General features: G+C 37.3%; 1 protein-coding gene across 37 annotated transcripts in view; it reads left to right on the forward strand.

The window, feature by feature from the left end:
• NRXN1 (neurexin 1) overlaps positions 1–23,621 on the forward strand; it is a 731,497-nt gene that overhangs the window by 695,303 nt on the left and 12,573 nt on the right. For 26 of the 37 annotated variants that reach the window (XM_071805868.1, XM_071805881.1, XM_071805872.1 and 23 more), the window contains one exon: positions 15,326–15,413. In XM_071805868.1, the coding sequence (XP_071661969.1) occupies positions 15,326–15,413 (88 nt within the window). The remainder of the gene's footprint in view (positions 1–15,325; positions 15,414–23,621) is intronic. The other 11 variants (XM_071805870.1, XM_071805882.1, XM_071805888.1 and 8 more) reach the window with 1 other exon arrangement.

A 23,621-nucleotide genomic window follows, 5' to 3' on the forward strand; every position in this document is an offset into this window, starting at 1 on the left:
TAAACAACTGCTAGTTACTAAATCAGTTACCACTTGTTTTATTGTTTGGAGTTTAAAAAAAAAAAAAAAAAGCCAAGGGTTGACAGGGCAGCCTGTATGCACTGAAAACAAAGCAGGTACTTCCAGATTGAGCGTTAGCAAGTGTCAAGTGCGTTTTAGAAAATGGCTGTGCTCTGTTACCTGTAAAAATACTACAGGGAGCGGCTAGCTCACTCCACACATTGATGGATGAGGTACAGAAGTATGACTTTCATGTGCTGAAAAGGGCTTGTGGATTTTATTTTGAGACAAAATAAAGAGAAAAATGATTGCTCAGTGAGCACACAGCTATACATAGCTTTTTTTTTCTAGGATTTTCATCCCCCCAAATATCTGAGTGTGATTTGCATAAGTAGATATTTTATACCTACTTTAATTCAGACATTGCTGCAGAAGAAGGTTGGAAAGAACAAAGAAGGAAGGCTGAAATGTTTTTATTATGCTGAAAAAAATATTAAGACATGCTGAAATACGTGTATATTAAGTCGGTAGCCTGCAGATACGGGGAAGGAAGTGTTAGGGATCTACCTCACTGTGTATCTGACGGTTTAGTGGAAGCTTTTGTTATCCTGGTAAGCAAACGCAGAACAGAGCCAGGTCCCCTATGGCCTCATTTGATGTAGGACACTCACTTTACACCATGATGGATCTTTCATTACCAAAGAGTTTGTCGTGAAATTAAGCATTATGCACTCCTAGGACCCATCCTGTTCTGCCTGCTGAAGCAGTTTTAAAAGTATAAGATCAATTAATAAAATTAATTTGGGATTGAAGAACAGTAGGTTGAAGAAAGTTCTTCTGACTGCCTGAGTATATTACTTGAGCACCCTGGAGAGTCTGGTCTGCAGAGATAGTTTGTCTATTGTCTGTGAGTTTTATGTTCATAGATTGCTTTTCTAGGCTGAACTAGGTTCAAACCTAAACCCTCTCAAAGTCTGGCATACTTTGGCTCTGAGGTTTTGATTTGAGGCGTGAAGCTGTCCACTAATATCACAAGCATTGAATAATTGCATTTATTTTTAATGAATGTAGCCAGGAAAATTTAGTTTAACTGAGCAGTGAAGTGGTATTAAATTGACAAAATGCATGCAAGGACGATTCAGATATTTTTGCTTTATCTGCTGCTTGGGCTTTTGAGAATACTTGAACATTGCATTTTCACACCCCTCATTTATACTGAATGATTATGAAATTGTATCTTGATCTGAGTTCTTCTTCCTTTGCTTCCAGATATTAATCTGATCTTAAATAACCACTATTCAAAGCAGACCTCATTTGAATAATGTGTTATGCACAATAATTCAGAAAATGTAATTGATTGCTTTTAGAATATATTTATATAACTTTGACTTCATGGAAAAGAGCAGTTGAAATATCTAACTGAATGCATAGATAATTAAATATTAGTAACAAAAACTATTCTTCCACTTCTAGCTACTGGAAGTACATTGCTATAAGTAATTTACAAATCTTATTAGGATACAATAAGCATCAGGCAGTTTATATTCCGGTTATGAACAGCATGCATGAGCTGAGTAGTAGGCTTGAGAGCTAAAATGTGGCAGATGCACATTCCCACAAATAATTGCTATAGCAACATTGTCATAATGTTGGAGAACTGCCTCCCTTGGGTTCACACCTGAAGTTTTCTTTATAGTGAAACAAAAGCCTTCTCAAGTTGAAAATATTGTGTAATTGTAAGAGTATTGATGGCTTTTTCATTTTTCATTTTTTTCAAGTAATTAAATTTCAAATGTTGAGAAGCATAATGGAACATTAGGGGAAATCGTTTGCTGTCATAGTGTCCATTTATCATGAAATTCAACTTTATGTGGCTCCTTCCATACAATTAATCTCTGCAAATTGGTGTGATCAGGTGAAGAAATTCTCTGTGGGTGGTCTCACCTGACTTACAGAGTTTTTCCTTATCTTCATCTGACTGCTTAGATGTTACGTTAGTGTTCTGTAAAAATCAATCAAAAAAAAGGTTTCAGAGTTATTATTTCTCTGATTTCAAATTGCTGTACGTTGTGATGTAGGTTTTGTCTCTGCTTCTTAGGAGCTCTTTGACTCAATGCACTGAAATACAGCATCACATACATATCAGCTTTCTTGAGGAACCCTAATAATACAACTTGCATTTATGTAATATTTTTTGGCCAGATTCTGGATCCCAATTCCTGCTTTGTGCTGTTGGATAAAACTAGCAAGAGATGCCCCGAATGGCAAAGGGTGCATCACAGAGAAGCCAAGGAGTACTCACCTGTTTGGTGTCATAGTGTAAAACATCTGTATGCATCCAAGGACTATTTTTTTCTGCTTGGTAGCTGATCCAGGAGTAGAGCGTTTGAACAGTACTTTGCAGACTTCTCCTGCACTCCTGTCCCTTCCAAGCAGCTCAAAATCTGTTCCTCTGTATTCAGGTTTATTATGGATATTGAAGTTCATTATACATGGGTAACATTAAATGAAGAGTATGACTCCATTATCATTATGCTGAACAGAGAGCAACAGATGAAATAATTGCACCCTGGGTCCTAGAGTGATGCAGTGAAGTCTGAACGATGGCTGCAAAAGGTAGAGCGCTGAGGGCAAGAGAGGACTTCTGTCATCCAAGCAGGCTAATTAGAAGTCTTTCAGCAGGGAGACAAAGGTGAGCAGAGGTTATAAAAAATAGATCATGCAGCAATATTAAGGAGAAGAGAGAGGTCTCACCCTCCAAAGGACAGACCTCAGGAGAACAGCAGTGGAGGAGGAGGTTGGGCCCCTTGTGTAAGACCAAAGAATATTAAAGACATGAGAAATCAATGTGCGAAGGTAGTTATATAGCTTTGTTCAGATCTATGAAATCTGGGGAATCTAAGAAATACAGATAATAATTAAAAAAAAAAAAAAAGGCAAGAAAGCAAAAAACACTTCCCTGTACTAAGGTGGTGTTAAACCGCCGAAGGGAGACAGTATCGAAGCTTCCTCAGGCTCATAAAACCTCAGGAGACTTGAACATGACCCTTTGATGGCTGTCCAACATGAGGAACTCGGAGCATGCTGACAGTGACAAACTGCCCGGATGCTTCATGTCAAACCAGTGGGAGAAGGACTGAAACAGACTTATTTAATTCAGATTTTCTCATATGTTGGTCTGCATTGTTTTGTTTGTGCAGTTTGCTCTCCTGACAGCAGGACATAACTCTTACAGGGAAGAAAGCTAGATTTGAAGAGTTGAGGTGTAGTGGAGATTGGTCTGCAGTCAGACACATCGAGCATGTGAGTGTGAGTGTAACAGCTTGTCCCTGTAAAGGGTCTGACACATCATCTTGTTACCATTGCATGTGTATAGATGAACCAGTGCAGTCTGAGCACTTCAACTCCTATTGATGCGCAGAGTAAAACCATGAGCTGGCTAGAGGTAGCTTACGCTGCCCTTCAAAGCTTGCAGAAAACATTTGCTCTTTTTCCTCAGCATAAATTTATCCATCTGGGAGTTTTACCAGTTTTAATTAACTTCATTTATATCACAATAACATTCCCATATAGGCAAGACTGACAGACTCAGGGAGTTTAATTATAGCCTTTCCTGACACAGCATGCCCATTTAGTGAGCCAACTGAACATCTTTGTTGCACCACCAAGAACTTCTAGACTCCCATCTGAGTTTGAGCCTGAGTCTTATGAAATCCTTTTTATATGTAAAGAGGAACCTTACACTGTCTTTCTGTTTGCACACCAATCAAATTACATTTCCTTGCTTTTGCACTGTGTTTCAACAAATAAAATTATAAGGCCTTATGAAAAAAAGATATACCTTATATGCTCTTGCAAGAGAATGGACAGACCTTGTCAAAATATAATGCCATACTGAATAACTGGGGTGTGCATAGATGCTTAATTTCTCACTTTGCATTCTTACTTTAAATTATCTGCCATATTCCTAGTAATTGCTCATAATGTAATAACAAAGGTGAAACATCAGACTTTATCTGACTTAATTATTTTAACTTAGATTTTTTTTTTATCACCTCACAAAAGAAATGTCTTTGGAGTATGTCTCAGAAGCATGCCATGTTGCAATCAGAACAGCGATTAGTGTGTAGCCTTAAGCACATTGAAGTTTAAGATAATTCCCTGTGGGTTTAGGCTTTCAGTTTTAAACAATGTCACAAGAAATGATGGGCCAAATACACAACTGAAATATGAACATTTTGTTTCTCTGGAACTGTATAGTTTTACACCAGCTGACATTTAAATATGTTGTTATTAAAGATAGCATCAGATTGTGTGGGCACAAGGTGTGTGAATTAAAGCTTCACTTCAGACTCAAGTTCTGGCATCCCCCAATTGTTTGATGTTCATTCCCTGTCACACCTAAAATTTTCCAAATCAAATGTTTTGCATGTGGTTTTCCCAGTTGATTTAAAAACAAACATATGCAGAAACATATTCCACTATGCACTGTCGAACTTAGACCCCAAAGTGGACAGCTGGCACAGCTGGAGCCTCTGGATCAAGTTTGCAGATCTCTGAAGCTGAGATAACAGTGATTAGTGGGAGTCTTAGACTTATGTCCTTAAAGATGTTTGATCCTCATTGGCCAGACATCCACAGAAAAGTTGAAATCTTTGCTAGAGTGATTAGCAGATAACTGCTGACAGTGGACGCAAAGCTGACATCTTGGTGTCTGTTCTGATGGCTGCAGACCTGTGATTTCTCCCGCCAGTGGCTGGTCCAGCATTCTTTGTTCTTATCCCAGGCCTTCTCATGCCTGTTGTTCTTTTAGCTCTCCATGTGCCACTTTGCCGATTTACTCTAACGCTTTGTCCCCCTATCCTCTCCCTTTGCAATGGTGTGTGTTCCCTCCCAACCTTACAGTAAGCTCGTTGTTTCATTTCTCTTCCCAAATCCTCCAGCAGCTTATCTCAGTTACGTTTCACACCTTTATGGCCCTTTGTGTCAGTATCCCATGTTGCCATCGTTCTGAGGCTGATTTCTCTCTCCTTCCTACTCCAGTCTGACCTATTCCTCATCACTGTCAAATGCCATCAGCAGCAGTATGGACAGTACAGCACAAGTTGTCTCCCAAGTCTCAGTTCCTGTCTTTGGTGCTGGAAAACCACTACCTATCCTCTGAAACAAGACCATATATTTAGATCGCAAACCCAAATAATCTGTGTGAACTGCAGTTTTTCTTAGGCTGACACCCTTGGGTAGATTTTTATACATGGATGAAAAAGGTAGTTCCTGATTAACAACGTGGTTGTAAACAATGTCTGCATGGATTTTTAGACTGGATATTTGGAAAATTTCTTCATGAAAAGAGTTGTTGGGCATTGAAACAGGCTACCCAGGGGAGTGGTTTAGTCACCATCCCTGGAGGTGTTTAAAAGATGCATAGATGTGGTTCTTAGAGACGTGGTCTAGAGGTGGACTTGACAGTGTTAGGTTAACAATTGGGCTCCATGATCTAAAACGTCTTTTCCAACCAAAATGATTATATGATTCTATGTAAGTTATGTCTCTGTCTGTCTTCTTCTTTTTCATTTCTGCTTAACCTGGTCTGAGAAGTTTTGGAGCTGTTTCATTACAAATGTTTGTGCATGTACATGGGCTAATGATTTAATATACCCAGGCTTAACAAAGTACCAGTGATTTGGAATGTATCTTTAAATAGCTAATTTGATAAAACTAGGAGCAATTGCAGACAAGGTCTTCAGAATGGAAAACGGTCCTAAGTGTAGGTATCATACTATTCCATGATGTAAATTGAATTGACAGCACTAAAGTAATGACAGAGATAAAACTTTTCTTATCTGAATAATACAGGTTTAAACTTTCTCTGCCTTTTGTTGAAAGTGATTTCTTAAGAATATTGAAGTCTGGAAACAACTAATGGTATGTAGGTTCTTGAAGGCTGAATGATGCCATCTGAAGCATGTGCTTCTCCCACAGCCATCACCTAGAGCATCTGCCAGGCCTGCAAAGCATTGCTGCTGTCCTGTAACTCATTTTTCACCTCTAGTTTGAGTGTCCTTTGTTAGACAGTTATGAAATAAAGGCATCATTAATAAACCCAAATACCCCTGTGACAAATTTACACTTTCAGAAATTATCTAATTAACTATATCTCCAAAACAGTGCTTTAGTGAAACTCTTATTTTAATTGAATGGCAGTTAGGCGTTACCTCTTTCCAATGCATGTGTAGCTAACTCTTGTTAGTATTGCCAAGTTGCAGTTGGAGAATGGAAGAAGGTTGAGCGCATCTGCAAATCTAGTATGTTATCTCCTCAGTGCTTTCCTTGGTCCTCCCAATGTTGTTTGAGCTTTTAGATTAAAATATTAAGATAAGGAAATGTGGCAAATTTTTAGTAGTGGAACTAACTACTATATATTAGAAGAGGCCAAATTTCAAAGACAGGTTTGTGCGAAATGTTTCAGTTTTTCTTGCCCAGCTTTGAGTAAACCTATGTAACCCAGTGATACTGGGGAATAAAATGTGACAAAAGAGCTAGTATCTGCGAGGGAGAAATGTACCCCCTTAATCTCTTAAAAATTTTGAATTGTACTCTTTATTAAAAAAGATGTAAAAGATTAAAAAATCAAGAAAGGGGAGTAGGATTTGTGCTCATCTTTCCTTCAGGAGAGGAAAACAAGGGTTGGGAGAGGGATACCAGCAGATTCTTACCTGCTCTGACATTTTTCTTGAGTCAAAGAGGTGCTCAAATGAACTTGAAGAACTTGGCCGTGAGTAGGTCAGTGTTAAGTAGAAGATCCCATGTTTTCTCTTCACTGTCTCTGTCTCTCGCTTGTCTCTCTACGGGGCAAGATGCTATGGCTGGTTAACCTGAGTGGCTAAAACCCAGACTGATAGTTTATGCAGTTTCTGACATTTCTTCTAAAATTATTATTTTGTGCTCTGTGTCTTGAAAGAAAATAGGAAAATGTTTTCCATCCTGAAAATACAGTGAGTGAGGACAGACAGCACATGTTAGCTGCAGGGACTATTCCTTGCAAAGGGCTTTTCTTGCCTTCCTTTCTTTTGAGACCAGAAATAAAATTTCCGTGGGTAACAGTGGAACCAAGATATTCTTGAGTGGCACAATTTAATAGTCAGGGATATTCACAGTATGTAAAACTGGTGGTACTGTAAGTGTATAAAAAAGATGGAAGTGTAGTTAAAATATAAGTGCCTTCCTAACTTTGCTGTTTAAGGGGGATTTTCGTCACTAAATGAATCACAGACTCATGGAATACCAGATTGGAAGTGACTTCAAGGATCATCTGGTCCAATCTTCCTTGGCAAAAGCACGGTCCAGACAAGATGGCCCAGTACCCTGTCCAGCCAGATCTTAAAAGTGTCCAAGCTCCAGTCTTTTCTCTAACTTAATAATTAAGTTTTGATAATGGTCTTAAACCATGTGAATAATTTAAAAAACAAATAGTGTATGTTAGCAGCTCACTGATCAATTACAAGCAACCCCACTCCCCCAACAAAAGCTCAAATATTCATTTTTGAAGTCTTTAATAATGCTATGCCTGAGTTTTCTGAGATGAATTCAAATGTAGTAAGTCTCATATTCAAAAAATTCAGCAATCTCTGTCCATGTGATTGGTAATACAGGAATATAAATTAATAGGTTTGCTATCTCTGCTGCAGTGTTGCAGATTAATAAACAAAGTGTCTCTGGGTTAAAAAGAAAAAGAACCTGTAAAAGTCTCCGTTGTGTTTTATGAGTTCAGAATTGATAGAGACCAAAATGTTTACCTCAGCAAAAGAGATGAATAAAAATAAAATGGTATCAGAAAATACAAGCGTAATGCCCAGAAACATTCTCTCATACTTAGAGGCAAAAATATTTTCTTGCCTAGGAGAAAATAATAGGATTACATTTCATCAGTCACATTGCATTCCATATATTTTAGGCTCAGTGCAAATTTGAAAAAAAAAAAAAAAAAACAAAAAGCAAACTGCATTTTTTTGTTCTTGTCCTGTGATGAAGTATGGTCTTTATGAGAGAAGAATATGGATGTTCTGAAGAGAGTCTTGGAAAGAACGAACAAGTGAATTTTAAAGAGTTCGCAGATTACCTGCCCCTTGTTTTCAAACTATTTTAGTTACCTGGGTGAAATAAGGGTGAAAAAGGTAGGTTCAGTAGGTTCTAATCAGTATGATCTGTGACAGAAGTATTTGCAATTGCAGAATGAAATTAGCCAAAAAAAATATTTTTGAAAACAGAGATGTTATGCCCCTGTGAATCTACAAGTTAGATGAGAGAGGAAGATTTTAAGGTTGTGATGTGAAAAGACAGACTTTCTGTACTTTATGTAGAGAGGTGGAGGCCAGAAATCAAATTATTCTGCTTTGCTATGTGGGGCAACTGTGTTCCCATCACTGTTGAGATGTGGGGAGAGAGGCTGAAGGTGGCTCACAGGGCATCCAAGCTGTCATCTTGAGTATTTTACCAACACCTCAGGGTTTAATTTCTACAACACTCATTTCACTAACTGATAGGCCTCAATGTGTTTGGTTGTTATATCCTAGACGTGTTTGTTTTTTTTTTTATGTTGTTTTTTTGTTGTTGTAGGTTGGTTGGTTGTGGGTTTTTTTCTATGAGGGGAAGTTGTTAATAAAAGCTTTTGCTTTCACCCAATGTCAAACACTGACCAATTCAAGAAATAACATGTTGGTATTAATTGGATGAGAGCCAGTTTTGAGGAAGTGTTTTGATTTTCAGTTACTGTGTATTCACATTACAGGGTAATAATATGTCAGCAGTTAATAAAAGATCTAATAAATATTGTGTATGTGCTTGAAATATTAGCATTTTAATGTTCATGTCCAGAAATAACATTTTTCAGTAACATGGTGCTGAGAAAATACATTTTGTATGTGGGCGGATGAGCAGTAATTGATGCACACGTACTTGTTTGACCTATAGCAGGTTAAGTACAACTTCAGAAGCAGTTGTCCAAATGGCATGTCATCTGAGTTGATATTACTGCCAGATCACAATAGCATCTTCCTCAGCAAACTGTCTTGTGCAATGGGAGGTTATTAACACCAGGGAGAAGCTAGCTGAAGAGTGCAGGTGATTAATGTAACATATTAGAGTTTCTTTCTACAACTATCTCAACAACCAGTCATAGAGATCTGCTTCATACACAGAAAATTAAGTTTAAATTACACAGTCTTGACTAGAAAATTGTGCAGTTAATCTTGTCCGAAAACATGAAATTTGATTTTCTTCACATGAACTCTTTTGTGATTTTTCATGCCCTGTTGGTTTCTGCTGGCATTCCCATTGGCCTAAGTTACTTTAAAAGAAAAAGAGAGGAAAAAAGGAATATATTAGAGGAATTGGTTTCTAGGAAAAGTCCCTCACTGCCTCAGAAGTTAATGTACCCAGTGCAAAAGTACCAAATGCCTGCTCTAAGCTTCCTTCTGTAAACAGTGCACGAACCACGTTTTTAAAGGAAAATTTGTGACAGCTAATGCAGAAGATAGTAGTCTGTATCAGCTGGTTTTCCAGAAGCTGTGTTTATACCATGACTCTAGCTACATACCCTTCTGGTAAGCTGAACCAGACCTCTGTATTTAAATATCAGTTTTGCTGAAATAAATAGCAAGTATTTGAATAAGCTTTTTTTTTTTTTTTCTCCAGGGGAAAAATGAAGAAATGTAAACAGAGGTGATAATCAGGCATTTCAGAAAAGGGGAAAAGGGGAAATAGAGAGTTCATTTCCTAGTCCTACATCTGAAACTATGTTTTCAGACAATAATTTCTTAACAGCCGTTAAATTCTTATCCGCTAATCTTCACATAATCAAGTCTGTAGATATCAACTCCCTTGTATCCTGGCCATCCATCCCCTTTTACCTCCTTGTCACCTTTGGTCCCCTGACCTTACCATTAATTTCTCACTGTCTTTGTTACTTCCCCTCCCAACACAACCTGCTCCATCCTCCTGTGCCTCAACCTGCTCCATCATCCCATGCCTCAACCTGCTCCATCATCCCATGCCTCAACCTGCTCCATCATCCCATGCCTCAACCTGCTCCATCATCCCATGCCTCAGCCATCGGGCTGTTGGTGCTGCCGGCCCCTTCTTGCGCTGCCCCAGCTGCCCTCACCTCCCAGCTTTCCTCACCCCCTGGCTGTCCTCACCCCTGCACTCACCCAGCCGGATCTTAAACACCAGGTTCCTTGGAGAGCTGGGCTGGCAGCCTTGGCAGCGCTCTGAAGGCACCATCTGTTCCCAGCATCTCCTTGGCCACTGCTGGGCTCCTGCCTGGCTTTTTGCTGCCTTCTTTCCTCCTGACCCTCCTTCCTGCCATCTCCAAGCATTGCTTTGGAAATTTTTCTAGATCAGAGCCTGTATAACTGTGCTTATCAGTAGCATCCTGACCTGATGCTTCTCATCCTCTGCTCCCCTCTCTCACACTCATTTGTTGCATCTGGTCTGAACGCGAACTTTGAGCTCTTTCCAGCTGCCTTTAGCACCAAGCACAGTGGTTCCTGGCTGGTATCATTAAGTACCAAAGCTGTACAAATAAATAAGAATAGTTTTGATTACACATTTGAAGTTCTCATCTAAAATAATTTAAACAGTAGTCACAAGTGGTTATGCTGTTTATAATTCATATAACAATTTAGGACTGCTAGTTTTTAACTGTTGTGTAATTTGGATTTACTTGCAGTTCTCATGGGATAAAGTATATTATCAAACAAGAAAGGAATAAAGGTTATTCAGAGTAGCTGTAGGGTGCTATGATTTAAAGGAGAGCTGGTGGAATACTACAGAAGAAAATACACAGGATCCATTGTACTGTTAATGAATGCACAATTCAGATTGGTGATTTAATTTTTAAATCATATTTCTCTGGTGCCCTCAGGTACTACAGGCTTAATATATAAAAAACTAATAAGATGGTATGTATTTATGCCCAGTCATGCAAAAATGGAATAATTAAAAAATTACTTTCCTGTATTTTTTATTATTTTGCAATTATTTTTTTAATGATACAGCATTCAAAGGGCACTATTAAAAGGGCACAACCATAATTGCTGGTACCAGTTTTGAACCCATGGTAGTAACCTTTGAGGCAGCTTGATATTTATCCATAGCTACAGACTGTCACTGTATTTAAACCATGACTAGAGCATCATTTTTTGACCTGGCCAGGAGCTTTCTTGAAATAGTCACAGTTTCCTTCCTCAGGCAAGGTGGCAGATTGGTGATATTTTAAACTCTCTCTTGGCTAAGAGACAAATCCTGAAGACCTTATTTTTGCAAGCAGACCCTGACTGATGTAAGCAAGACTTGTTCCTGCAGGGGCAATACCCATGAATAATTGTCAAAAACAACATTATGCAGTGACTTCTAGCTTTACCAAATGTGATTTTTTTTGGTCCATTTTTTATATTGGCATGTTAATTATAGGCTTTTTCTATCACCTTTTTTTTTTTCTGAAATGTGAACAGATGTCCAGCTTTTTAAGAAACCACATATTACAGTGAACTGCATTTTAAGTCATACAACCACATCCACAGAATGAATTCAGCTCTGAAAATGCACAAAGAAGGTGCAATCAAAAGAAATTCTGCCTGGCCTTCCAGGTTGTACACCTGCTATTTTAATATTTTCTTGTAATCTCTTACAACTAGAGTATCACTTCTTAAATGAATTTGAACAACTCGCACAAGAGACATTCTAATCCATTCATGTATTATGATGATACCAGTTGGATGTTATCCTATTAGACACTCACTGTAAATAAGGGATTTTCCACTGACTTTAAAATCCTTGATTAATGAGAATGCTCGAAGCAGTGTCCTGTAAATTAGCCATAGTGCTAGCAAGAATTGCAATTCACTTAGGAGAACTGATTTGGTTTAAATCTTCCCAAATCTTCCAAATTAAAAAGCATGAGGAAAAGATAATGTGCAGTAAGTTAAACATATTACACTATCTTGCATTATTTATCCATACCTTGTGGCTGTCTGAGTTCCTTGGGTCTAAATCCTGCTCTCTATTCAGGTAAATTCCCATCAGTCAGAGCTCTTCTGGAGAAAGAACTCTGATAGCTGGCCCATAGTGTTTCCTTAAGTTATGTTTTCTTTGTATTCTCTAGTGTTTTAGCTAATTCTTAATCCCATTTGAAATTGTGATAATCCGTCCAATGGCTTTCATTTATAGCTTGGTCACTGCCATTTCACTTGCCTTTCACAGCTCCTTTGCCTTTTTTTCTGATAAAAATATGTATGAGTAGCAGGAAAGATGTATTTGGGTTTGAGGAAAGGGGAGAATTGGGGGAGGCTGTGACACATCTGTTAATTGATACTTAAACTGGAATTCTTCCTGACATATTTTTCTGAAGAAAACACTTCTCACATCATCTTACCACTTCCCTTCTTATTCAAATGCTGATACTTGATTTATTGCTTGCAACAAAATTAGGTTTATATCTAGTATTGACTTTGAAGCATACATTATTTCCTTTAATACTCTAAGACGTTAATGAGGTCTTTCTTGACATGCTATATTCACATTTATTTAAGGTACTACTCATTTCTGTGCCCATAATATACATGCAGTTTTATCAGTCAAGAACATTCCTTTGTTCTTGTAGAAATGTGAATATTCTTTCCATAGATTGGAATTAGTGTCACTTTATAAAAAAGGAAGTTTTGACACTCACTCTTATAAGTAACTTAGCAAAGTGTTTCTCATACATTAATATACTTGAAGTGTAGGATTTTTACATAGTTATTTTCTGGTAACTTTGAATGCACTGTGAACTGTATAAAAAGTAGAGTTACTTAAAATAAATTCTGACCCTACTATCCTATATCAAGAGTAATCAGAGACACTGCAATAATTCTCTAAATCTATCTGATCATTTCACCTCAGTTTACTCAAATTACAGGGGATAGTCATCCATGCATGTACCAAAACACCCATAAACAATATTCCAGTTAGACCAGTAGATCTCACAGACCATCATTTCTTGCTATGACTACTATGCATGCATGTGATCCTCTCTGTTTAGTGGTTTTTGTGTACAGCTCCTCAGTGATCAGTTGGTAATTGTTCAGAATTCTGGCTGCAGGTCATAAAAGTATGGTCTTCTCCAGTCTTATGAGCAGGAGGAAAAATGGGACACTGTGGTTTCACTGACCAAATTGAAACAGTTTAGGAAAGGAATTACACTTTTTTTTTTTTTTTTTTTTAAGTACTTATTAGTACTTTTTTATACTTATTAATTGTGGTTTTTACGGTACAGAGTTAACTTTTGGCTATTTTTTCTTTATCCTTTAGGAAAAGCATACGACCTTTTCCACAAAGAGACTAAGATAATGATTTTCAAGCTTAAATGATTGTATTCTCAGGAAAAGAAATGGATATTAGAAATTCAAGAGGATGTTTGCAGGTGGCTTTTGTTGTTGAGTTGTTGTTAAGTTTTTCTACATGGCAGAAAGAATGGACAACTATAATACTTTGTTGTTGTTGTTGTTCTTTTTAACCATTGCAAATTTTCTAGCTAATTTTGGCAGCATTACAGATTTGTAGAGTGGTTTGCTCCAGCTATAAATTTACTCAGCTATAAGGAAAGATAATTTTTGATTATGGCATCAAACTGTGACATATCATAGCTGTTGTCTATAGCCTTTTTTATTACCTTCAGCGAGTTACTTCATTCTCTTATGCCTCAGTCTCCTGCCTGTGAAATATAGTACTATTATAATAGGCTTTTCTTTGTTATGCCTCACATATTAATGAATGTGTTCCTGTATCACTTTCCTACTTCACAGAAGTCCTGAAGGCATATATTCATTAATATTCTTGAAGCGTGACAGCAAAAAGCCTGTTACTTTAATATGCTTTGCTTTAAAACTTCTGTTAGAATAATAATGACAAACAACATTGGTTAGGCTTTGGCCCTGCTGTATAGAAGTAAAATTTTTACTTGTTAAGACTTAAACTAATGAAGGAAAACTTTGATGTATTTTATATTCCTCCTCTGTACTCATGGAGAAAAAAGTATGAAAAATAATGTTTCACATTCACTGAAATGGATTGTATCTCCTCATGGGCATATGTATCATACAGGAATTCAAGAATGGCTTTTTGCCTGCTGTATCCTCAGCCTCTTGTTTCAATATGATGTAGTCTTTTTTATTCTATCCATGTATTTCCTTCAGTGAGGTGAACAGGAGCTTGAAATGGACAGTTATGAAATGTCTTGCCCATAGGAAAATCTTCTTCCTAACCTCATTAGTAATTGCTTGAGAAATGACCAGGAGCATGACAGTTTATATTTCCCTGCTATTATTTCCCCTAATAACTGTGGATGTTCTTATTACATTTCTAAATGACTGTTCTCAGAGGTGGCTTGAACAGAAGGTATTTCATTTTATCAGGTTTAGATTGATTGCCTCTGTGTTTCATTGAATATCTCCTTGTTCTTGCACTGTGAGAAGCGGTAGGTAGGAATCCCCGGGTTCTTTTCTTTATAGTGTGTTGTATCATATGTCCCCTGGTTTGTCTTTTTTGTCTTGATTTATTTGATTTCCTTATACAAAGAACTGTACAAGCTCATTTTGGACAGATGTTCCTAGAACCCCTTGGACACAGCACTTGGGCAAGACGTCAAATATTTAAGAAAAGAAGATGTTTTCACTTAAATAAAAAAATAGGATGATACTTTCTAACACTACATATATTTATTATTGGTTTCTTACCTTGACTGTCTTTTCATTAAATAGTTTTCAGCTCAATGAGAGTCACGTTTTCTGCTTTTCCTTTCTTTTTTTTCCTTTGGCTCTACATCTGAGAAACCAAGTGCAATTAATGGAGAAAACATTACTACATTTCTGATAGTTTTAACAGCTGCAGGCAGTTCAATATTTTCACTTTTTTTTTTTCTTTATGCTCTCAGTGTTTTCAGCAATATCATAGTAGAGATATTTGAAGTAAAGAGGGAAGACCAGCAGCCCCAATATACATATTCTATCCTTTTACTTTCTGTTCTTATTACAAAAAAAACCACTAAAATGTTTGAAGTGCCTGCACTGGATATCTAACACAGTTCTTCTAAAAACTGACGAGTGTGAATTGAAAAGCAAAGTCTCATTAATACAGAGTTGGAGAGTGTCACTGTTCCATTACATATTAAGTCTGGAATGTTCCAGGCCTTGCATAAATACAAGCAGTAAAATAAAGTGCCAGTAGGAATCTTAGAACATGTTCAATCAATTAAATTATATCTGTTTGACTTTTATTTTCTTTGCAGACCACAGATGACATCCTGGTGGCCTCAGCTGAATGTCCTAGCGATGATGAGGACATTGATCCCTGTGAGCCGAGCTCAGGTGGGTTAGGTTAGTCAACTTTTTTACTACTTTCTTTTATTTCATATTTGCATGCTCTGGTCCCCCAGAGTCCTGTCTAGCAGGACAGGTCTTTTTTACATAGCAGGGAGAAATTGGATTGGGGCCTTTCTATACATGGCAGTGTCAGCAGAGAGGGAGAATTTGCTATATGTTTTTCAAAGAGGACAGGTGGGAGCACATTGATAGTCACAATCTGAATAAGGTTCTAGCTTGGCCAAAGACCTGAGGTTGGACAGGGAAGGGCATTTTAGGGCCCCTGCAACTGTGTTGTCATGACGAAGAAGGGACAACTTCATTTAGGAAAAGATGTTGCAATTGTTTGCACCTTAGATATTTCCCCCAAGCAAGATAAATGTACCATATTTTAAATGTCATATTATGTAAGAAGAGTTCATTTTTCATTTCTGCTTATGGCATGAAATACTGTATAGATATTAAAAACTCAAAGATGTAGAATACAACAGTCTCAAATTTGAAATTTTCAATGTCTTTTTTTTTTTTTTACAAGCCAAGACTATTCAGAGTGTATATTTCAGTTCTGGTTAGAAATCAAAAAAAATCAGCATTCTTGTATTTTCCATGAAACAAAAAATCCGTAGTGTTTTAGCTGTGTCTTTCCTACTCCCACTGAATATTGGAGATTTGGTACTAATTTTTCTCTGTGACATAATTTCCCACTTTCCTTTATATTCAATTAAATACTACATACCTTCTCTAAAAATATGAATGTTTGTCACAGATGTGAAAGGAATGCAAAACTTCATAATAGCAATCTGAAGAATTCTGTTACTCTATAACTCTTAAAAAAATCACAGATAGTCCAATGAATTTCTCTTGCCTTCTTTGTTGGCTTGGGTTAGATTTTACCTTTTCTGAGTGAACAGCTTGTGGTTCCATATATATCTCAGTTTTTCTTATTCACTTGAATTCTGTGCTGTTTGGTACCCTGTTTCCCAAAAAATAAGGGTCTTATATTGATTTTTGCTCCAAAACGGATCACATTTTTTACATGTATAGCTGCCTGGACACTATTTAAATTGACTTTTAAAATGAACTGTAACTAGGGCTTATTTCTGGAATAGGACTTTTATTTCGAGCATCCTCAAAAATCCTGAAAAATCATGCTAGGGCTTATTTTCAGGGTAGGTCTTATTTTTGGGAAAACAGGGTAGCACACCTGCTGTCAGTTGTTTTAGGGAATTTGATAATCTTCAGTCTTTGCTATAATATTTAATAGTAAAAGAATTAAGATCATTTTGTTGTGCAGTAACCTCTTTAATTCAAGTAGAAATCAATTAAATTTGTAGCTAGTATATTAATGCAATCACAACTGAGAGCCATCTTATTAGAACACCCAAATCTGGGACAGGAGATATGTCTGCATAGCCTTAAGACAAGTGAAATTTTGCCTAAAATGCAGATACATGGTTCCTTTTTGAAGTCACATAGCCTAATCCCACATGCAAAAATTATTTGTTTAAATTTAATAAAGGCAGAGACATTTAAGACTTGTCTCAGTGTTTGACAGACCTGCAGGGTGGCTTTACAGCCAAGATATTTATAGATTTGATGAGAGTATTTCAGAGGGGTTTTTTGTTGTGTTGTTTTTGTTTTTTTGTGGGTTTTTTTTGCTTTCCGGTAAAAGGATTTCATAATGTTTTTCAAAATGCCATGAGGTGGAATGACCATTCTTAAAACAGAACAATAGATAAATGTACCTTACACACTTTCATACCTCTCAGGAAGACATTTCACTTGCAGAAATCCCAGACATCATGAGCAAGATATTTAGGAATTGTGATAAGAATTAGTTTTTTGAAAGCTTGAAAATCAATTTCCAGGATAATTTTTTTCTGCTCTTCTCATATTCAAATTCTTGAGTTTAACAAGACCATCTTGTCCAGTATAAGTCAATACAGTAGTTCCTCATATGGTTCTGAGCTCATCCATGCCAATTGCTTCCTTGCTTTAGTTAACTCAGGCAGTGCTGTTCAATGGGTAAACTGACATTTATCTACTTTAAATGTAGATCATTTAAATTTAAAAAAAAAAAAAAAGGAAGCTGTTAAACAATACATTAGTTACCTAGCACTAAAAAATTTCCCAAGCCCTCTTAGAATGCAGATGCTGGGTTAGAAATATAATTATTGTATTGTCTCAGCCTTAGAGCTTGCTGAAAGCCAATGAAGTTTCAGAATCATTCTTCTCTCAGATTGTTTTGAACTTCAGATCTGAGGCTGCAATGCTCGGTAGTCCTGGAGCCACACAGAGCCATTTAGCTGGTTGGTGCAGGAATGGGAGGGGTGAAATGAAGCTCACTGACAGGTTATCATTTCTGTCCAAACTATGATCCAGAAGGGGAATATGAATGTTAATCTTCCTGCAAAACCTTACCATTAGCTTTATATCCTGGTGTTTAGCTTTCCTATTTTAGCTTATCATTCATCACTCAGCTATGCTTCTCATTTTTACTTTTTTGGAGAATGATTTTACTCTTTCATTTCTTGGATCTCAGCTGCTATTGCTTTAAAAAAAAAAAAAGTATGGATTGGCATAGGAATTACGTTCTCCATAATCCCAATTGTCTAGATCATTTTATCTGTCATTCTTCACATCAAAACGTTGCTTGTCCTCCCACTCTCAAATCTTAAAAGCTATTAATTTGCCTCCCTCTTCATTGGCCTTGTCGTTCTCTCATGTTTGAAAAAACAAGAACCAAAGGGATTACTGAAGTCATAACTTTTATCACATCTGTTTCTCTGTAGGCTGTTTTAGTCTTACTCAGTCTTCTGAATAAGCCTTCTCCATGAATATTCCTGTAGGTGCTGCTCCATCTCAATAATACTGCAGTCTCCACGTGCATTTGAGCTACTTCTAACAGTAGGCTAGAACTTAAGGAAGAAAAGCATAATATTGTTGACAGTGACAGAGTAATGATTTTTTTTTTTTTCATTTGGGATAGGACATGCAAAAGGACATGTCCCTCCATTTAAATTCTTCCCGTGGCTCATTTCAGCTTTTTCCCTGTAACCCTTCTCACAAACCAGAGTTGCTTCTCCACAGCTGCTTCTCCACAGCCTCACCGATGCCACTGAAGCTTATGTTTCCTAACAGATATGTCTAGGAGGCAAAATACAAGATTATTAGGACCCTTTCACTACTATGCCTTCGCTTCAGAGGCCATAACCTGAGATCCCGTTAGATTTCTTCTTCTGCTGCCTGACGGTCAATCAGCAAAGAGATCCACCCCGGCACAAGAGATTATGCTCTCAGAGATTTCAGGCCTAGCAAGAACACATTCAAGGAATGGCCAGAGCCCATTCAGTTTTATTGACAAAGCCATAACTGTACGTTTACATGATGATTGCCCATAATATGCCTATTTTTAGCCAAAGTTCTCAGCTCAGAATGAGAGCCTATTCAACAAACAGTAAACCTGTGTATCATAGAAAATACCAATTAGCTAGGTTTTACTGATTACTGAGATTTATGCCTAGAATAAAGCTTCTTTTCTAGGATAAATATGTTGTATTTTGTATTGGCTAACAAGTCTCAGTCTGTCAACACCAGCTTCACTTTGTGTGCACCTGTCTTCTAAATAATAAATGGAAAGATGCAATTTGCAACAAATTTCATATGGACATAAAAACAGACCAGATTAGGAGCTGCTAAACAGCAATCCCATCAACTTGTCTGGAACATAAAGTCACAGAAATTATAATTGCAGATTTCATTGTGGTATACAAACTGCTAAATGTGCCATAATTGGATGAAGTCATAACAAATTTATTAGCATGCAAAACTTAGTCAACATATTCTGGTTTTGTTATGTTTTGTATAGTAAGGCAACACATATTGCTTCCTCGACCTGTCCACACTCCCATCATACTCTAAATACTAACAACACAAAAAGTTATGATGATAGTAATAATAGTAAGAAGAAATTATGTTTCCTCATCTTCATGTCATAGAGGAATTAATAAATCCTTTTCATTTTGTAGACAAGTTATGAAAAATACTAGGTCGAAATTATTAAAAAAAAAGGACCTGGGATGATTTACTGACTTTACATGAAGAGTTATAAAACTGCGGGTGGAGAAATTGCCATTCTGCACATCAGGATGGCTGTTCCAGCCTTTACTGAGCTCTATACAGAGCTCTGATTTTTGCTGAGTGTCAGTGAGCATTTGTACTACACAGCTTATTTGTTCCATTTACACTGGGCTAGTATTTTATTTGTTAGGTATTATCTAGCTACTTCTGTAGCTATTGAAATGTTCCAAAATGCAGAGAGGTCCAAACTCGGTTCGAATCAAGTGAAATCGTTGAGTTTAATAGCAGGGAAATCTAGATGAGGGAAAAAGTCTTACAGTTTTTAGCAGATGCATAAACAGTTATTTTTATGCAAATTACAGTTATATCCTTTTCAAACTTTGGATCTAACAAAGCTTTAAGTAAGAAATTATGTTCAAAACCTTTCCTGATGGCCCCATCAGAAATTGGATGGATGGAAGTTTTAGCAGTCTTAAAACCAGAATATATGGTATTTGCTGGTCTTGGAAGTTTTAGCAGAAGACAACTTTCAATGTGAAAAAAAATGGCCTTGTAGAAACAAGATTATTTCAGGTTCAAACAAGTGTCTTTCTAGAAGTTCACACGTTGCAATCAAATAAAACACTTCATCTCATGATCAGCATTTGTCTGGCAGCTCTTGGGTTCCACTTCCCAGGACAGTGTTTGATTGGTATCACATCTTGTCCTGTACTTGTTCTGTAGGAAAACAGGGTAAGAGTAGTCAGGACAAAGCTCAGTGATGGATACCAACTGATAGCATTAAGTACCTTTCTTACCCCTGATTCTCAGTTCTGAGGGAGCAATGGGCTACTTTCCCATGTTATTAAGTTAGGACTCATAATAAGATAGATGCTTATGGACTGGTCTTTGAGCATGTGTTGATTTTCCTGCATCTTGGCCAGGCTCATTGCATTGCAGAAAAAGCTGATGATGATCAGAAATCTCTGAAGCATCAGTCTAACCAAGAGAGAGCGAACAAGCCACTACTTAGGACTGGTCTTAAGTTCAGTCACTTCTGTGGGGTTGGCTTTGTCCTGTCAGCAGAACAGTGTGGGGCTTCGCGTGCAAACTGCTACCTCCATATCTACATTCCCGGCTGTGTGATAACGTGTATTGGATAGATGGTGATGGCTAGAAACCATTCATTCTCAAATGCTTTGTGATGGTTTAGGTTTGGTCCCAGAATTGATACCTATTTTTCTAATGGGCAGGACTGTGAAATATGGACTGTGAATGATTTATGCTCTTTATTAGAAGTTTTGCTCTTGTTTTCCTGTCACAAATAATTGTACTGTATTCCTGGAGCATCTGACAGCAAGATAACATTGCAGTAGGAGGTGAAGTGACTCCATTTATACATCACTGCAAGTGCCCTGTTTAATGCACTTCATGGAATTCATTGTGCAAGGAGCTGAAACAAAGAAAAATAAAATTACAGTTACTTCATAGGGCTGCTGTGTTCATTATGGCTCGAAACATAAAGGGAATATTTGTGCCTCAGTCCAATTATCCTGTAGTTCTGTATGCTTTTCCAGTACTAGAAAGACTGCTGGGTTGCCTTGAATCAGCCTTTTTAAATGCTTAGCTGAAATACATGTAGACGTGTCTCTATGAGCTACTACAGGGTGAAAATTATGCTTTATTTACAAACTTTCCAAATGTTTGCACTTACCATGTCTATACATAAAGGAACCGAGGGCTTCAGGTATACATTTATTTTCACATAATTGATGTTGAAATAGTTGTTAAGGTTATTATTTTTTTATATAAATCATAAAACCACCCCAAAGCAACCTAAATAAAAGGTTACATTTTGCCAAATTATTTTATAGTGAACCGAACCACTGTTTTGTCATTAGACTGAGCTCTTAGTGTCTGTCACTGTGAATTGCAAATAAGGTATTTCTCCTTTTAATCGGTCAAAAAGATTTTTTTTCCTAAATTATCTAAGCAAATGAGGTTAAAAATTATAATTGATCCATTGTACCAACAGTGATCTCTATTCTTTGCCAGCCACATCACAGAAACTTGGGACTACTGAGTAGAATTGTAGCTTTCCAGCCAGTCCTAAAGATTTTCCTACATTCCCAGTGTTGGGAGCAGCTGAAAACAACAGCATGTACTGAAAGGAAGGGTTTTCTTCTACTCTAATGAATCATTTTTCAATAGTTTAGAGAATTCTGACTCTTCTCATACATTCAGTGTGATTTTGGTGGCAATGGTGGTGTTCACAGTCCTACACCTCCTTTCTTTGTGTAACCTCAACTGGTACAGCAGATTTGTGACCAACATGAAATTATTTTAAATTTTGTTTTTTAAACACATTTTAAGACAAAATGCAGCTATTTTTAGCTAAACATGCCTTTTAAATGTGAAAAATTGAAGGAGATACTCCTTGTTGAACATCTGTGTTTCGAAGAGACATTTAATGCAGAGATGACAGCACAGGCTAATGCTTTCCAGCATGTATTAATTGCAGTCATAGTTATCTGAATGTATCAGAAGGCAGAATATGGATGGAAACTGGGGAGCTGGCTTTTTTCCCTGAGCATAATGGGTTTCTATCAATGTAATGTCAGTGGCTCACTATGCCCTAAGACTAGTAAGAAATATGGACATCAGGTTGCTATAAATCATACAAAGCTCTCTGTTAACTTGCACAAGACCTTCTCCACTGGTACATAAATGATGAACGGATTTCTTTATGTGTGAACTTTGAGGGTTTGTTCCTATTCCGCTCATATTCTTGCTTAAGTTGGACAGTCTCACTTCCATAATGTGTATAAGAATGGCAAACATTCATTATGTAAATACTGGAGTTGTTCATTTGTATTGCAGCACCTGAAGCTCTACTTCATGCTTCAAATGTATGCAGACCACATGAAAAGACAGTTCTTGTTCAGATACTTTTATTAAGTGACAATTATTAGTATTGCTGTCACATGTTCAGTGGTCTGGAGTTAGAGACCTCCACAGCATAGACAAAACCAGATAGTGATGTTTCCAGTAGTCTGAAGAAATTGAGTCATTTTATAAACTATAATTGAAAAAAATGGGTACATTATTCAATGGTCCAGAAGGGGTAACCCAATGAAAGAAGGCTGGGGTTTTTTTGTTTGTTTGTTTCTTCAAAGATGCAGAAACACTGCTTGTGACTCAGTTCTGAAGGTATTTACACACAAAACTGAAGCACATGGTCCTGCTGCCGTACCAGGACTAGGATATGAATGCTGAGAAGCAAATCAGGCACTCCACATCACTCATCCACAAACGCATGTAAGCTGTATGTGTCATCCCCGCTGACATTGGTGGGACTCCCCAAATTTTTCATTGCTTGTCTGGATCATGGATAATAAAATGTTCATGAATATTTTGTCCTTTTATTCAGGCATAGAAGTGATATGTTAGTCAGTCAGAGGCAAGTGTACAGTCCCTGCGTGAGATAATGTGAGCTGGAGGAAGTAAATGGAGAACAGGTTAGAGGTGAGGACCCAGTTCTCTGGGCAAGGTTGGAGAAGAGCAGAAGTCAGCCCTCATGCAGTATACACCGAGGTGGAGAAATATGGCCTTTTTTCATCACTGAGGTTATTTTGGGAAAATTACCTGTCTCACAATCCATTTCATATTCATTCTCTCTTGTTTTCTCCCTCCCTCCCTCCCCACAGGTATATGCATGTGCTTATCTTCCCAACTTTCCCTAGAACAATTTGCAGAAAACACTGTTGTTAGCATATAGGCAGTTGCTTGACCTATTCTTTTTGCTACTCCCAGATAAAGAACCTGCCTTACAGACCATTCCAGCATTAACTGGAGAGTGAGATATCTGCAGAATGACTCCCCCCCCAAAAAAAGGAAATAAATCTAACAAAGCACAAAATTACTGAATAAGGTATTAAAGACCTTAAAGAAATAATTGACTGCTAATGCAGTGGCTTTGTCAGACACACACACAAATAAAAGGAATTGGATCTATCACCACGCTCTCTTAAACAAAGCAGTCCTGATTTTCAAGACTGATACTCAAGATTTTCTATAATACAACTAATTAAGTTCCAGTTTCTGTGCATGTATCCCAAGTATGTGAAAGTTCTTAGTTGTTAGCCACAAAAAATAAAGATGTGT

Source organism: Patagioenas fasciata, chromosome 3, assembly GCF_037038585.1.
Source record: "Patagioenas fasciata isolate bPatFas1 chromosome 3, bPatFas1.hap1, whole genome shotgun sequence".
In the NCBI taxonomy this organism is placed as follows: Eukaryota; Metazoa; Chordata; class Aves; order Columbiformes; family Columbidae; genus Patagioenas; species Patagioenas fasciata.